This window comes from Dipodomys spectabilis, unplaced genomic scaffold (assembly GCF_019054845.1).
Source record: "Dipodomys spectabilis isolate Male_0828 unplaced genomic scaffold, ASM1905484v1 ptg000175l, whole genome shotgun sequence".
In the NCBI taxonomy this organism is placed as follows: Eukaryota; Metazoa; Chordata; class Mammalia; order Rodentia; family Heteromyidae; genus Dipodomys; species Dipodomys spectabilis.
The window spans coordinates 18,881,259-18,897,179 of NW_024870852.1; the positions used below are offsets into that span (position 1 = coordinate 18,881,259).

A 15,921-nucleotide genomic window follows, 5' to 3' on the forward strand; every position below is an offset into this window, starting at 1 on the left:
AGCTACTGAGGAGGCTGAGATCTGAAGATCAAGCCTTGAAGCCAGGCTAAGCAGACAAGTCCATGAGAGTTTCAACTCCACTTAGCCAGCAAAAAGCCAGAAGTGGAAGTGTTGTGCTTAAGTAGTAGAATGCCAGCCTTGAATGAAAAAGCCAAGCATGAGCATGAAGACCTGAGTTCAACCAGTACTGGCATCTACAAACAAAAATCCACATACTTGTTGGGTGCCAGTGGCTCACACTTGTAATCCTAGCTACTCAGGAGGCTGAAAGCCGAGGATCTCAGTTCAAATCCAGCCTGGGCAGATAAGTCCATGAGACTCACCTCCAATAAACCACCAGAAAACCAGAAGTGGCGCTGTGGTCCAAGTGGTAGAGTGCTCAACCTTGACTGAAGAGCTCAGGGACAGCACCCAAGCCCCACGACCAGAAAAAAAAACCCAACATATTTTTACAGATGAGGAAACTGAGGCACAGAGGAGTTAGGTGGTTTGCCTAACTAGTGCAGGGTAGGCTGGGAAAACTTAGGAAGTTAGTCTACTATGTATGCATTACCTTGTGAGGGGAGTGGGTGGGGGAAGCCAGAACTAAGTCTTTTTCTCCTGTGCAGAGAAGTTTGTAGAGGCTGGCTGGACTGTCCCCAGGTGGCCAACAGTTTCTGGAAGAGCCATAAATTGGAGCTAAGAGGTTGAGGTTTGGCCTAGCCTCCCCAGGGTTCCATCTTACAGTTACCTTCCAATCATTACTCCTCCCTGGAAGCTGTGGCGACGCTCAGTGGGGACTTAATAGATGACAACCTGAAGGAGAGAATTCTGCTTAGGAGTTTGAACTCTGAGTTTAATCCATTGGTAAACTCTATTTAGGTCAATAAACCTTTACCTGGGGCCTTCTATATAAGATCTTGTGATGGCTACTGGGAGGAATTAAGAGACTGCTTACGTGGTGGGGGGGGGGGGGGCGGCGGACGTGCAGTGAAGCCAGCAGGTGGGCCTAGGATGCAAGATAAATAAGAATTAGCCTGGTGGTGAAGTTCCAGCTTCAGGTAACGCTTGCCCATGCAAAGGAAGGGAATCTAAATATCCCGAGGGCTCGAGTGGCAATTCAGTTGAGCCCTAGACATTTGATTATGGAGCAAGGGATTTACCTCCAGGAACAGGAGAGAAGTTTAGGTTCGGGAACCATATTTACGTTTTTAGAAAGGGTCACTCGGAAGCTGGAGCCCAAGCTAGAAACGAGCTACGTGGGCAGCTGCGGAGCCGCTCTGGCCTCAGTCACGCAGCAGACTGGCCGCGGACTGCAGCAAGCACGGCGGTGGCGGGTCCCGACGCCTCCCGTAGATGTAACAGGACACCAAGCCCGGGCTGCGGCCCCGCCTCTCCCCGCAGACCCGCCCCAAGCGAGCCTGTCAGCCCCGCCCTTCCACCCTCCCTCAGGCCCCGCCCTTCCCTCCTTAGGCCCGCCCTAGCTTGGAGCCCGCGGACCACACCCCCCGCCGGAGGCCCCGCCCCCCGCAGGCCCCGCCCTCACGCTCGCGCGCCAGGCTCGGGCGGCGCCGACCCGCTTGGCGGGAGATAGGAAAGTGCTTCCGAGCGCGCCCGAGGTGCCTGCAGTTCCTGCGAGCGCGCTGTGGGACCTGCGGACACGCTGACGCCTCCGAGCGCGGCCTGGGGCCCGGAGCGGCGGAAACAGCCGGCGTCCCGTCCCCGGCCCGGCTCCCTCTCCCGGCTCAGCGCAGCCCGGGCCGGGGGGGATGTCTCGGCGGACGCGCGGGTAAGCGGAGCGGGCGGGTCTGGGGTCCCCCCTTCCCCTGCTCTCCTTGCCGGGCGTCTGAGCGGGACCTGGGGCGGGGGTTCTGAGGGAAAGCTGGGTCCTGGGCCTCGCGGCATTTCCCTCAGGGAGACCTGAAGGGCGCGCGCAGCCCGGGGCTGGTCGGGCCCCGGCTCGGGTCCCCGGGTCCGGGTCCGGGTCGGGGGGGGGGGGGGCGCGGGAGGGCCTTGAAGCTGGGGCGGGCGGGCTTCCGGAGACCCAGACCTAGTCCTGGCTGAGGTCACTTCGTCTCCCGCCTAATTTCGGGGCGGGGGTGGTCAGGCGGGTGTCAGCTGGAAGGCCCCCCGCGGGGCGGGGTGCGGCCCCCAGGCGCCGCGGGTGGGAGGCCGCACCCCGGCGGGCCCCGCTTGCCCCTCAGGCCCGGCGGTGGGTCCCGGGTGCGGGTCGGCATCCTGGCCGGTTCGTGGCTCCCCAGCCCGTCGTCCCGCGGAGCCGGGTGCCGGGGTGGGGGCGGGGGGCTCCTTTGTCTCTCCCTCTTGGCTTCTGGGACGACTCGGCCTGCCGTGATGGGGACGCTGGGGCCCAAGGCTCCGACCGACGGTAGGTCTTGGGACCGCCCTGCCAGTAGCCCCCGGGGCAAAGGCAGGAACTGCGGGCCCCATTTTGCTTGTTCCCCTGAGATCAAGACTCAGTCAAGCTTGGGCCATCCTTACACCTGTGTGTGGGGAGGGGGCTGATCAGCCAGTCCTGATCCTACCCTCTCCCAACCCCAACCCCACCCAGATCGTCTCCCTTTTCAGTTGGAGCTGGCTCTCCTAGGATGAGGATGCCCATCTCAGACACCCTATTGCTGGCTATTTTCAAGAGTTTCCTCTGGTCACTTGACACCTTGCTTTCCTATTTAACCTAAGTCAGTTCCAATGCCTACGGGGAAAAGTTCAGGAAGTGTTTGTCCAAAAGTGGCTGTTTCTAAACCACTTTCAGGTCCCAGGACTCAGTAGAGGGCTCTCCTGTGTACAGCATGGGCTCTGCACCTGCAGGCCTCCTCTCCTTTCTTGGCCACTTGCTCTAACTCCTCTGTGCCCCAATGCCCCACTTCCCGCCCAGCCTCTGACTCACCCTACCATGGAGCAGAGCCCAGCACATCCAAGGCCAGGAGAAAAGGGTATGTGCCCAGAAATGTGATCAACTGGCCTCTGCTTTTAAAGCTGGGATTACCAGACTTGAAGTTGTGGAGTTAGGGAAGTTCAGAATGTGGCTATGGATTTGGCAAGTGTCCTAATCCCTTTGTGCCTCAGCTTCCACATGTCAAATGGGCACACTAAGAGTGTGCAGGATGTGGGTGGCTAGCACAATGTGACAAAAGCTTTCCGTGCTGTCTGAGATGCCAGCCCCATTACACAGAGCACTGGAGCACCAGAGCTTGTCCATACAGTTACCTTTCTTCCTGGAACAGACTTTGGCTGAATTTCTAGTAGAAGCTGAGCCTGGTGCTGGATCTGGAGAAGCGCGCGCGTGCGCTTACGTGTGTGTGCATGCATGTGCCAGTCCAGGGGCTTGAACTCAGGGCCTGGGCACTATCCCTGAGATTCTTTTTGCTCAAAGCTAGCACCACTTCCAGCTTTTTTTTTTTTTTCCTTCTGTTTATGTGGTACTGAAGAATCAAACCCAGAGCTTCATGCATGCTAGGCAAGCACTCTACCACCAAGCCACATTCCTAGCCCAAGCCAAAACAATTGTGTCAAGGAGTCTGGGAGCTTTGGATTTTAAAAGCCAGTTATATTCTTTTACTAGGATCTTGTGGACTTTTGCCTCTTGACAGTGGTAGAAGACACATGAGTTAGATTTAAAATGACACAAGTTTGAATTACAGATCCTTCCATGGCTAATGTGTTGCTGGGTTTAGGCACGTCTACTTAGAAATTTTTTACTTAATAATTCTCATGTCTTACTAAGAGGCAGAAAGCTTTACATGTCCATTCATTCATGAATCCCAGTCATTCTCTAAGCAAACATTTCCTCAGGCCTTTCAGTGCCAAATTCCAGGATATGGAGGTGGGGTTGACCTTTGTGGGTACTGTCAAGAGAGCCTGAGGTAGGGTTTCCAGGGTGCTATGGGCATGTAGAAGTAACTGATAGATAGGCTTAGTAGATACCACAGGAAGCTTCTTCCTTTTGGCACAAGGCTTATTTGCCTTGCTTGTTTAGGACTCTCTAGATTTATAAACAGGAGGACTTTGGGGAGCAGCTTGGAAAATTACCGCTTAGTGAAAACCTCCACAATTCAGATAATTGTCCTGATTTTTCTCAACTGCCCAAATGTAGGCCAGGATTAAAAGAGGATATGCTAAAATGAACATAGTTTCTGAGAACATATTTTAAATGTTTTCCTTAGGTAATTAGTATTTCTTAAAAATTCCAATGTTTTACTTTTTTGACCAGTTCTGGGTCTTAAACTCAGAGCCTGGGCACTGTCCCCAAGCTTCTCTGGGCTCAAGGCTAGCACTCTACCACTTGAGCCACAGCACCACATCTGGACTTTTCTGTTTATGTGGTACTGAGGAATCGAACCCAGGACTTCATGCATACTAGGTAAGCACTCTACCACCAAGCCACATTCCCAGCCCTCTCGTGTTTATTAATTGCATATATTATCTTTCAAATATCCAGTGTAAATGTATGTTTGTTATTGGAAGCATAAAGTATGAATCTGGTTTTTAACTTGTTTATTTATATTTGTGTTGCTGGGAACCAAACCCAGGGCCTTGTACATACCAGGAAGGTACTCTACTACTGAGCCAACCCCCCAGCCCTTAATTCCTTTTTTTCTTAAAGCTTTTGAAATTATTAGGATAATCCTGAAAACAAGGGAAAAAGAAAGAATTGCTGGTGGCTTATGCCCATGATCTTAGTTATGCAGGAAGCTGAGATCTGATGAGCCACAGTTTGAAACCATAAAGTCAATGAGACTCTTATCTCTAACCATCAGAAAGCCAGAAATAGAGCTGTGGCTTAAGTGGTAGAATGCCAGCTTTGAGCGGAAAAGCTAAGGGACAGTGCCCAGGCCTTGAGTTCAAGCCCCAGTACTAGCATACAAAAAAAGAAAATGTAAATAGCTAATATCTCCATTTCATTAAAAAATTGTGTCTACTTGTTCTTTGCTTAAAAAACATTATGGGGGATTGAACTTCAGGTCTTGTTTTTATTTTTTGAGATAGGGTCTCACTAGTCTGCCTTCACCTCTTGGATATCCGAGGTAACAAGTGTATACTACCATGCCTGGCTACTTTTTTGTGGGGGTGGGGGTCAGTCTCTAGTTTGAACTCAGAACCTCCGTGCTACCTCTGAGCTTTTTCGCTCAAGGCTAGTGCTGTACTACTTTTTTTTGGTCGGTCATGGGGCTTGAACTCAGCCTGGGCGCTGTCCCTCAGCTCTTCAGCTCATGGCTAGCACTTTACCTCTTGAGCTATAGGGCCAGTTCTGGTTTTCTGGTGGCTTGTTGGTGATGAGTCTCATGGCCTTTCCTGCCCAGGCTGGCTTTGAACTGTGATCCTCAGATCTCAGCCTCCTGAGTAGCTAGGATTACAGGTGTAAGCCACCAGTGCCGGGCTAGTGCTGTACTACTTTGAGCCACAGCACCACTTCTGGTTTTCTGGTGGTTAGAGTCTCACAGACTTTTCTGCCTAGGCTGGCTTTGAACTGTGATCCTCAGATCTCAGCCTCCTGATTAGCTTTATAGGTGGGATTATATAGTAGGATTATAGGTGTGAGCCACTAACAACTTACTGGCTTTTTTTTTTTTAAAGTAGAAGACCTAGTTCTTCAAAGGGGACAAAGATAAGAATTGCTGGCCAGTTGGTTGGCGCATGGTCTACCATGATGTCGAGGTATGTGAAAATACTATCTTTGACCTTTACTTTGTTCTTTCTGAAGTGAGGAATTGGATGAGCTGCACTACCAGGACACTGACTCAGATGTGTTGGAGCAGAAGGACAGCAAGTGCAAGGTCAAATGGACCCATGAGGAGGTGAGCGTCACCTTGGTTCCATGGAATTGGGGAGGAGAGAGTAGCTGGCAATTGGGAGACTGGCCCCAGGTGAGCCTGAGTGGCTTCTTTGGGAAGAGGAGGAAGTGCCATTTTGAAGGCTAGTGAATCCTCTACCCCTCTCCCTGCCCCTCTTCAGCATTCTGGGGACTCCTAAATCTTTAGGTGGAGTAGGAGGTTGTGTTTTGGGAACTAGTCCCTGTGTATGCTTCTAGTCCTTTCTGTTCTAACAATACCAGAGACTGAGTAGTTCATCTAGAATGAGAGTTGATTCCCCTTGCCATTGTGGTGGTTGGGAGATACAAGGTTTGTGGGGCACTTCTGGAGAAGACTTCTTGCTGGCAGGAGAATGCTTGTCCCCAGGCCTCACCTGTGTAGAACATCATGTGGCACATACCAAAATATAGCCAAATTGGCTTTTACAATAGACCTGCCCTCAAGATCTTAACTCTACAATCCAGGAATCAGTAATGAAGGCATGAGGACAGAGGCCTCATGACCTAATCACCTTTTCAAAGGCCCACATGATCACATCTCTTAATACCTCACCATGGGTACTAAATTTCAACATGAGTATTGGTGGGAATATTTGAACAGTAAACACCTTTTTGACTAAAAGGAGTTCAACCAAATCCGTGACTTCCTTTTTGTGTGTGTGGTGGGGTGGGTTTAGTGTGTCAGTTTTCAATGTGGGGCTTGAACTCAGGGCTTGGGCATTGTCCCTTAGCTTTTTCTGCTCATGGTTACTGCTTGAGGCATAGTTCCACTTCCAGCTTTTTGGTGGTTAAGTGGAGATAAAGAATCTTACAGAATTTTCTTGCCCGAGCTGACTTCAAACTGCAATCGTAAAATCTCATCTTCCTGAATAGCTAAGGTTTCAGGTGTGAGCCATCAATGCCCTTTTGCCTTTTATTTGTGCTGGATCTGGACTCCCAACTCTCCATTCTCTTGTCTACTCCTGAGTAACTAGGATTATAAGTAAAACCACTATATCTAGTGCCTCCTTGTTTTAAAAAGAAAAAAATTAATTATATCCCTCCTAAGTTTACACTCAATTGATTTTTTGTTTTCTTTTTAGGTAAGTTTTCAATATGTAGCCCAAGTGGCTTCATCTATTGAAGGATTTATGACTATTATTTAAGTATAATTTACATATAGTCAAACCTTTTTTACTTTATTTAAATTAATTTTTTTTTTTTTTTGTGAAAAAATCTGGGCTTGAACTCAGGGCCTTGCATTCTCTGCTCTGCTCTATTTACTCATAGCAGTCATTCTACCAGTTGAGACTGACCTTCAGTTTGACATTTTGCTGGTCAATTGGAGATAGAATTGCCCCAACTTTTCTACCTGAGCTGATTTTCAACCATGATCCTCAGATCTTACCCTTCTAAGGAACTAGGATTATGGACAGCAGCCTGTTTATTTAAAAAATATTTATTGTTATTACAAAGGTGATGTAAGTCACCTTGCTACACAAGGTAAGGAATACATTTCTCTTTCTCCTCCCTCTCTCATTTTCAATGCACCTTTTTACAATGAGAACAGTTACACTGTCTTGACAAAGGCATAAATTCATGTAAACACTGCTGATCATTCCTGAAGTTCTTTAGTGTGCTTCGTGTTTAAGTGGCTCCAGCTCCAGGCAATTGATGAACTAAACTCTCAGATTAAGTTGCCTGTTCTTGAATGTAAATGGAGTTAAATAGTTGTTCTCTTTGTGCCTTCTTTTGCTCAGTATAATGTTATATGATTGGTCTCTTTGGGAGCACAGTACTGGAGTGTGAATTCATCACCTCAGACAGGCACTCTTCTACCACTGAGCCCTTTCTTGAGTGGTCATTTTTAAGGGAAGTTCTCTCAGGCTTCCTTCCTGGGTTTCCTCCTGGACTTCAGTTTGACAGTTCATGGAGTTTCATTAATTTTTACACCTGGATTAGCCTGAAACCATGATCTTTCTCCCAGTCAGCCTCCCACACAGCTGGATAACAGACATGAGCTATTGATAGAGAAGGGGTCTCTGATATATGTATGCCTGGGATGATGTCTAGTTGTGATCCTCCTAATCACAGCCTTACAAGTAGCTAGGATCACAGACATGAACCACCAGTGCCCAGACACCAATTTGTCCCATTTTTATTACTGGAAGATACAAATTATATGGCTATGCCATCATGTTTTACCTCTTTATAAAAGTTACTAGTACTGTTAATAGACTTTGGCAGTTGTGGATAGCCTAGGTCTTTCTGTTTGTTTTTCTTAAGGGTTTTTTTTTGTTTTTTTCTTTTTGCAGACTTATGTTTCCATTTCTTTTCAAAAGATTCTTGGACATTGTTATGGGGTGGGTGAATGTTTGGGGACAGCTTCTTTTTTTTTTTTTTTTTAATTTAATTTTATTTTATTTGAGAACATACTGTACAGAGGGGTTACAATTACATGGGCAGGATAATGCATACATTTCTTACCAAGCATTGCAGCCTCCTCCTTTGTTTACCCTTCACCTCCCTTCCCAGCCTCCCCCCTCCCTCCCACCCAATCATACCCCCCCTCCCCCCCCCCCCCCGACATTGTAAAGCTGGTTTTGACATGACATTTTGTACTTCTCATTGTTGCAACAGGTCCACCTGGCTTCTTTTTTTTTTTAAGCATAATTCATGCTAAGCACTGAGCTATCTCTACAGTAAGACTTTTTTCATAATTGATGGTTCTATTTTAAGACTCCTACTGGCCTTTTTATTCCACCTCATATTTTTCCTTATGTATTTAGTGTTCTTTTTATTCAAATGTAATGTTTATTACATGTTTATTACTGAGCCCATTATTAAAATAACCAAAGAAAAGTCAATTTAAAAAATGCCCAACTGTCAGTCCAGGCAGTATTGACTTTTCAGCTTGACTGGTTCATGGTAGAGAATAAATATGTGGGCATCTGAAGCAATTCCTTAAAGACCCAGCTTGGTTCTCCTCCAGTGTCTTCTTTTGGAGTTGTACCTGATTTTGTTACCAGTTTTCATATGAATCCACTGGGGAATGGGACGATTTTGCTTTTGTTTCTTGGCCAGAAACCGCTTGATTCTGAAAGTCTTGTGAGAAGACATGATGAGAAGCTCTGGAAGGCACAGTAACCACAATGGCGAACAAAAGCTGAAGAGAGCTTATGTATTTAGTTTTAAGTTTAATTGTTTATGTAAAACTTGCTATATGAGCCAGATACTATATACTTGTCCAAACTACTCAGGAGGCTGAAGTAGGAGAATTGCTTCAGAAGTTGGAGGCCAGCCTGAGCAGCATGGAACTTGCCTCAGACAAACAATCCCCCAAACTTTGCTTTAGGAATTGTAACTCATTCTTCAATCATTAAATTTTTGTTTTGTTTTTAAACTCAGAGCCTGAGCACTGTCCCTCATGTGTTTTTTGCTCAAGGCTAGCACTACCACTTGAGCCATAGCTCTACTTCCTGCTTTTTTAGGGGGTAGTTTAGTGGAGATAAGAATCTCATAGACTTTCCTGCCTGGGCTGGCTTGAAAACTAAATAGCTAGTGTTACAGGTATGAACCACAGTATCCAGCTTAAAGATGATATTTTTTAGACAAATACTAAGCAGACTTTTTCTGTTCATACCATTGTGGTAACTAGGGATTATATTTGGCTCTGGGTTACAGGTAGGGAACATCCATCCTTCTGGCCATAAAGACTTATGAAGTCATTGAGTACATTTGGATAGACAGTGCGTTTCTCCATATGCTTCTGGGTAGTTGACCCAGGTCTGTGTGCCGGTCTTGATAATTTTGCATGGCTTGTGAGTAATGTTATAAATATCCTAGTGGTTCTTGGCAAAAAAAAAAAAAAAAAGTTCCCACCCGTGGTAGAAGAATAAACAAGACCAAATTCCGACCCTTCTGGCTAGAGAGAAGGCTGATTACAGGTCCATGTAATGTTCTGAAATTGTCACTGGGTTGGTGTCCAGCTGCTGACCACTGTCTCCTGGCACAAAGGCTCCTGGCACATGGGGGCACTTACTGTCTGTTGGATGAGGGGATGTTGACATAAAGAAAAGCTACTTTTACCTGAATAGGTAAGGGAAAAGTAAACTGAGAATGTGGCCTTTGAGCTTAGGATGAGGACCTAGAAATTCAGTAGTGAGGAAAGACAAACTGTAGTAAGCCAGATGAGTCACCACAGGCAATGGCTGTAGGTGGAAGAACTTGAGTACAGGAGTCCAATTTGTTCTTGAAGTGGAAAAGTAGGTGATGTGGGCAAAAAAGCAGGTGGACCAATTCCTAGAGGGCCTTAAGTGTTGAGCTCAGAAGATCTAAGGGTATGCAGTTTAGTATTTAGCCAGGGGAGGTTATAAAGCCTTGGAGTGACTACAGGAGCCTGATTTCAAGAGTGCTGATCTGCTGTGTGGGCTGAGGAAAGGCTTTGGGGACAGCTCACTGAGACCAGTGCAGAGGAGTGGAAAGAAAGCCCAACTATACCGTGCTGCTTTGCCTTATGAGCCACTTTTCAGTTAATTGAGTAGTGTGAAGTATTTTCCCATTAGTGTGCACCAGCACTCTTACTTTTTATGTGTGTGTGTGTGTGTGTGTGTCAGTGTCAGTGTGTCAGTCGTGGGGCTTGAACTCTGGGCCTGAGTGCTGTCCCTGATCTCTTCAGCTCAAGGCTAGCACTACCACTTGAGCCATAGTGCCACTTCTGGTTTTCTGGTGGTTAACTGGAGATAAGAGTCTCATTGCCTTTCCTGCCCAGGCTGGTTTTTTCTTTTGTGCAGGTACTGGGGCTTGAACTCAGGGCCTGAGCATCCTTTAGTTTTTTTTTCACTTAAGGCTGATACTCTGCCACTTGAACCACAGCTCTACTTCTGGCTTTTTAGTATTTAATCGAACATATGAGTCTCATAGACTTTTCTTTCTGGACTGGCTTTAATCCCCAGATCTCAGTCACTTGAATAGCTAGGATTATGGAAGTGTGCCACAGGCTTGCAATAGTCCTTTTTTTTGGTCTGAGACTAGGACTCAAACTCAGTACCTGATCTTTTCTTATTGGCTAGTGCCCTACCAACTGAGCCATGACTCCAATCCTTCTTTTTCCTTTTAAGATTGAACAATATTCTATTGTTTTTTGTTTGTTTGTTTTCTCTTGGCTGTACTGAAGCTTGAACTCAGGACCTTGCACTCTTAGCTTTGGTTGCTCTGCTGGTGTGCTACCACTTGAGCAATGCCTCTAACTCTGCTTTTTGCTGGTTATTTTGAAGATGGAGTCTCAGTATATTTCTTTTTTTCGTTGTTGGTAGTGGGCCCTGAAATCGGCCTGGGCGCTGTCCCTCAGCTCTTCAGCTCAAGGCTAGCGCTCTACCACTTGAGCCACAGCGCCACTTCTGGCTTTTTCTGCTTATGTGGTGCTGAGGAATCGAACCCAGGGCCTCATGCATGTGAGGCAAATACTCTACCACTGAGCCACCTTCCCAGCCACGTCTCAGTATATTTCTGTCTAGACTAGCTTCAAACTTTAATCCTCTGTATCTCAGTATCTTCAATAGCTAGTGTAAGCCACTGGCCTGGCTCTTTTTTTTTTGGCCAGCCCTGGGCCTTGAACTCAGGACCTGAGCCCTCTCTATGCTCAAAGCTAGAGCTCTACTACTTGAGCCATAGCATCACTTCCAGCCATTTTCGTTTATGTGGTACTAAGGAATAGAATTCAGGGCTTTCATATATGTTAAGTAAGCACTCTACCACTAAGCCACATTCCTAGCCATGGCCTGGCTCTTAAGATTTTTTTTAAATTAGAAAATATGGAACACTTCATGTATTTGCACATCATCCTTATGCAGGAGCCATGTTGATCTCTGTATCATTCCAATTTTAGTACATATGCTGTGGAAGCAAGCACAAGACTTAAGTTATCAGCATATTCAGAATACAGAATATTTTCTATTTCATGTATAAACCACATTTCTTTTAAAATCAATTTGAGGAGTACTCAGTAAAATTATCACAACCAACATATCTCTAGCAAGAAATGACTTTTTCCCTTGAAGTTTCACTTAGTACATTCCCCTCTCCAGACCACAAATTCTGAAAGGTCTGAGCAGATTTCTTGTCTGCTTCTGTGACTCTCACTGTGCACATAGTAAGTGTTCAGTTTTTGTGACTGAATAGTCAAACAAAGCTGGTGTCTGTATGGCATTGCACACGTATGAACCCTCTGTTTTTGTGACATTGTCAGGATGAGCAGCTGAGGGCTCTGGTGCGGCAGTTTGGACAGCAAGACTGGAAGTTCCTGGCCAGCCACTTTCCTGTGAGTACAGCCCCTCTGTGGTCCCTCTCCCAGAGCAAGAACTGCTAAGAAGATATGGAAGTTCTCCCACAACACCATCTATGTGGGACCTTTCCTCTCACAAATCTGATTCGCCTTGTTGGAAACATCATGCAGCTGCTTCAGCAGTTTTGGTAGTCTAGGCTTAGAGACTACTTAGTCTACTTAGAGCATGGATCCAATCACATGTTGGTATTTCTTCCTGAAAAAGAGGTACACACAGATACTGTGTTTCTACACTGGGCCTAAAGTAGCAGACCTCCTGGTCAGCCCCCTGAAATGCTGACAGTAGGACCACACCTGAATATTAACTTTCCTGACAATGAGGGGTCTCCACACTCCAAAGCTGCAGGTGTCTGGGAGAGTGTATAGCCAGAGCCACCTATCTGGCTAATTCCCTGGGTCCTTGAGGCTTCTCAGGGGTTAAGTCACCTAATTCCTTTGCCCCACTTACCTCAACTCCTTCCATATAATTTCAAAGAATATTTATTGCACTGGAAAATGGGGATCCCTAGCATTTCCCACAGGCTTTTATAGAAATTAAGGCAGTGACCTAGCTGGGTTTGGTGGTAGGAAGTGACTTTCTGTAGGGGAGGGGATTGCCCTTTGTTGCAAAAGGAAAGCCTCCCTGTTTTGGCCTGTGAGCCCTTGTCATGTTGTGTGTGCATGGGACAGAATACACCCACTGAGGTGTGCCTGAACTCAGTGCTCAACCAGAATCTGATCTCCTGGTGTCAGAAGTTGTCACAGATTACTGTTCCTGTTTTCGTTGCAGAACCGCACAGACCAGCAATGCCAGTACCGGTGGCTGCGGGTTTTGAATCCAGATCTTGTGAAGGGTCCATGGACCAAAGAGGAAGACGAAAAGGTAAGAAGAGAAAGAAGACGAGTGGCATGTGGCTGCACACAGAGCTCACCCACTACAGGTGAAGTAGGCACTGAAAGGCTGTACTTCCGCTGGGCAGAGGTGCTCCACTGAATATGGAAGTGAGTCATCCCAATGGTCGGCCTTCATATGGCTCATGCCACTCTAGTCTCAGGTGTTTCCCAGGCTTTCCCCTTATGGGCCAAGAGCTGTTGGGCTTCTAAATCCCTGCTCTTTAATTGGTAACAGCACTCGCCACATAAGAGTTGCGAAAGGTAATAAGTGATGTATGTGTATAAGGAGCTGCCTCAGCCAAGAGCATCTGGAAAGTGTGTATGTCTGTGTGTGTTTAGGGCTTGAAGTCAGGGACTAGGCATTGTCCCTTAGCTTTTGTGCTCAAGTCTAGAACTCTGTTGCTCGAGCCACAGCTTCACTTTCAACTTTTTGGTGGTTAATAGGAGATAAGAATTTCATGGGCAGGGACTTTCCTGCCGGCCTAGCTTCAAACCATTATCTTCAATTCTCAGCCTCCTGAGTAGGTAGGATTGCAGGTATGACCCACTGGCACCTGACCTGCTGTTCCTTTTAATGGTATGATAAGGATCACACCACATGTAATCACAGGATTTAGAGCCTCAGGAGACCTTGCTTCAGTTGGTCCCCATAGTCCTGTGAGGTGGGCAGAAGAGTTGTTATTCCCTTTATATAGGTGTGGAGACCACGGTGCAGAGTTAATCATGTCCCAAGCTAGAAAGGAGCAGCATCATAACCATCCACAGCTGCTTTTCCTGTGTTTCCTAAACTTCCCAAGCCAGCCCAGAATATGTCATTCCACACTGGCAGACAGCCTACAGGGAAAAGGAGGAGATGAAGAGTACTAGCTATTTTTCAGATCTTTTTCTTTCCCAAATCAGAATGATAATCAGTTGCTGTAAAATTTTAAACTGTACAATAATCTGGGCACAGCAGCACATACCTGTAATCCCAGTTCTCAGGAAGCTGAGGTAGAAGGATCACAAGTTCACGGCACCCTGGGTTACATAGCACAATTTTGTTTCTAACCCTAGAGTATTTCCTTTTGCATAGAAGTGTACACGCCCTTTAGTTTGCTGTGGCCTGTGTGCATATGAGCTTGTGTGTCCAGAATTGAGAGGACTCTGGTTTGGCTTGGGTAACTGTTGTGGTTTGTGTTCTGAGCAAGGGTACTTGGCAGAGGGGCAGTTGGTAATTGAAATCCAACCCTGGATAGCCATAGTTCTGAGCCTTTCTAATTTCCACAAAAGTGCTGGAAGGGTTCATGGTGCCCTGAAGTGGGGCTGGGCTAAGAATGTCTTATCTGTTGCCTGCTGTCTTTTAGTTTATTGTGGTTCCATATTGAAAAGTGAGCCATGGGTGTCCTGGATAGGGAGCTTTGTAAGTAGATCCTCTTCTGCCCTTCTCAAAGAGGGAGGCAAGATGCTGGCACTTGGCTTGATCTTTACTCAAAGATTTTAATTACCCTTAGCCTTGATTTATTCTAGACAATGTGTTTAAGATCCTCAGTCACGTAGGCCACACAAAGTCATCCCCAATAACAACCACAGTGGCTCACATGTTGCCTATAGACTGGGTCAGTGGCACCTCAAAGAGGATACCCACTTGTATAGTCAGTGGCATCTCCCAGGGCCACAGTGACAACCCTCTTGGATATGAGGGTGCTAAAGTGTAGTGTGGAGGGGCAGGCCCCTCTGGTTCATACAGGCTCTTCTTCAAGGTCATCGAGTTGGTCAAGAAGTATGGCACGAAGCATTGGACACTAATTGCCAAGCACCTGAAGGGCCGGTTGGGGAAGCAGTGCCGTGAGCGATGGCATAACCATCTCAACCCTGAGGTGAAAAAGTCCTGCTGGACTGAAGAGGAGGACCGCATAATTTGTGAGGCTCACAAAGTGCTGGGCAACCGCTGGGCTGAAATTGCCAAGATGTTGCCAGGGAGGTAAGACCTTCTGAAGGCTTGGAGATTGGAGCAGACAGCGTGAGGTTCCAAGAGGTGAGGGCCATGCCAGGCCTTATGATAGGAATAATCTATTCCCTACTCTTCAGCTGTTTTTCCAGAGAAGGCTGAGTGTTCCAGAAAGGTTCTTACCTTAAAAGAACAGTGTCCAAGGGAAGTTTTAGCTAGAAAGAAAGGCAGGCTGTAGTGTAACCTGTTATTAAAAGAGTTATGAAAAACATCAATCTTTTGTCCCCTTTTCAAGTTCCTACTAAAACATAAAGAATCTTGATAGGTATCCCAAGTTGGCCTTACAAGATCCTCTTTCCTCAGCCTCCCAAGTGCTGGGAGTGTCCCACCACACCTTGCCAGACCCATTCCAAGAAAATTCTGATTTTATCTCCATAATTATAAATAGTTTTTTAATCTTAGTTTTCATCTAGGAGATTTAGTTTTTTTAGATATTACTATTCCTCTTACCTCCCATTGCCCTAATATACTACTATAATTTTTTTGTTATTGTTGAGCTCAAGACTGAGCACTGTCCCTCATCTTTTCTCCTCAAGGCTAGCACTCTACCACTTTGAGCCACAGCACCACTTCTGGTTTTCTGGTGGTTAATTGGAGATAAAGAATCGCATGGACTTTCCTGCTCAGGCTGGCTTTGAACCTCCAGTCTCAGCTCTCACCCTCTTCCTGAGTAGCTAGGATTATAGACATGAACCTCAGCACATGGCTTATTTCCTTTACTGACATTTAATTTTTTTTCCTGGAGTTAAACATTGCCTTGTTTTTTGCTTTTTGGGTTTTTTTTATGCTGGTACCAAGGCTTGAGCTCTGCATTTTGGTGCTATCCCTTTACTATTTGAGCCGTAGTGCCATTTCTGGCTTTTCTGTGGCTAATTAGAAAAGTCTCACAGACTTTCCTGCTTGGGCTGCCTTCAAACCTCAGCTTTTAGCCTT

At 46.5% G+C, this 15,921-nt stretch overlaps 2 protein-coding genes and 1 non-coding gene across 5 annotated transcripts in view; 1 reads left to right on the forward strand and 2 right to left on the reverse strand.

Annotated features, from left to right (window-relative positions):
• The first annotated feature begins 1,583 nt into the window (after positions 1-1,583).
• Positions 1,584-15,921, forward strand: part of Mybl2 (MYB proto-oncogene like 2) — a 34,418-nt gene continuing 20,080 nt past the window's right edge. For all 3 annotated transcript variants that reach the window (XM_042694777.1, XM_042694778.1, XM_042694779.1), the window contains exons 1-5: positions 1,584-1,768; positions 5,699-5,792; positions 12,033-12,104; positions 12,898-12,990; positions 14,741-14,961. In XM_042694777.1, coding sequence (XP_042550711.1) covers positions 1,749-1,768; positions 5,699-5,792; positions 12,033-12,104; positions 12,898-12,990; positions 14,741-14,961 — 500 coding nt within the window. In that variant the 5' untranslated portion in view covers positions 1,584-1,748. The remainder of the gene's footprint in view (positions 1,769-5,698; positions 5,793-12,032; positions 12,105-12,897; positions 12,991-14,740; positions 14,962-15,921) is intronic.
• Positions 8,585-8,954, reverse strand: LOC122120522 (60S ribosomal protein L39-like). The gene has a single exon (XM_042694780.1). It carries the CDS (start codon positions 8,903-8,905, stop codon positions 8,750-8,752), a length of 156 nt encoding a protein of 51 aa, XP_042550714.1. The 5' UTR covers positions 8,906-8,954; the 3' UTR covers positions 8,585-8,749.
• LOC122120558 lies at positions 11,593-11,696 on the reverse strand. The gene has a single exon (XR_006149725.1). It is a non-coding gene; the product is annotated as a U6 spliceosomal RNA (small nuclear RNA).

Excerpts from the sequence above, each read along its gene's own strand:
- LOC122120522 (XM_042694780.1), bottom strand. The coding sequence starts at position 8,905 with ATGTCTTCTCACAAGACTTTCAGAATCAAGCGGTTTCTGGCCAAGAAA.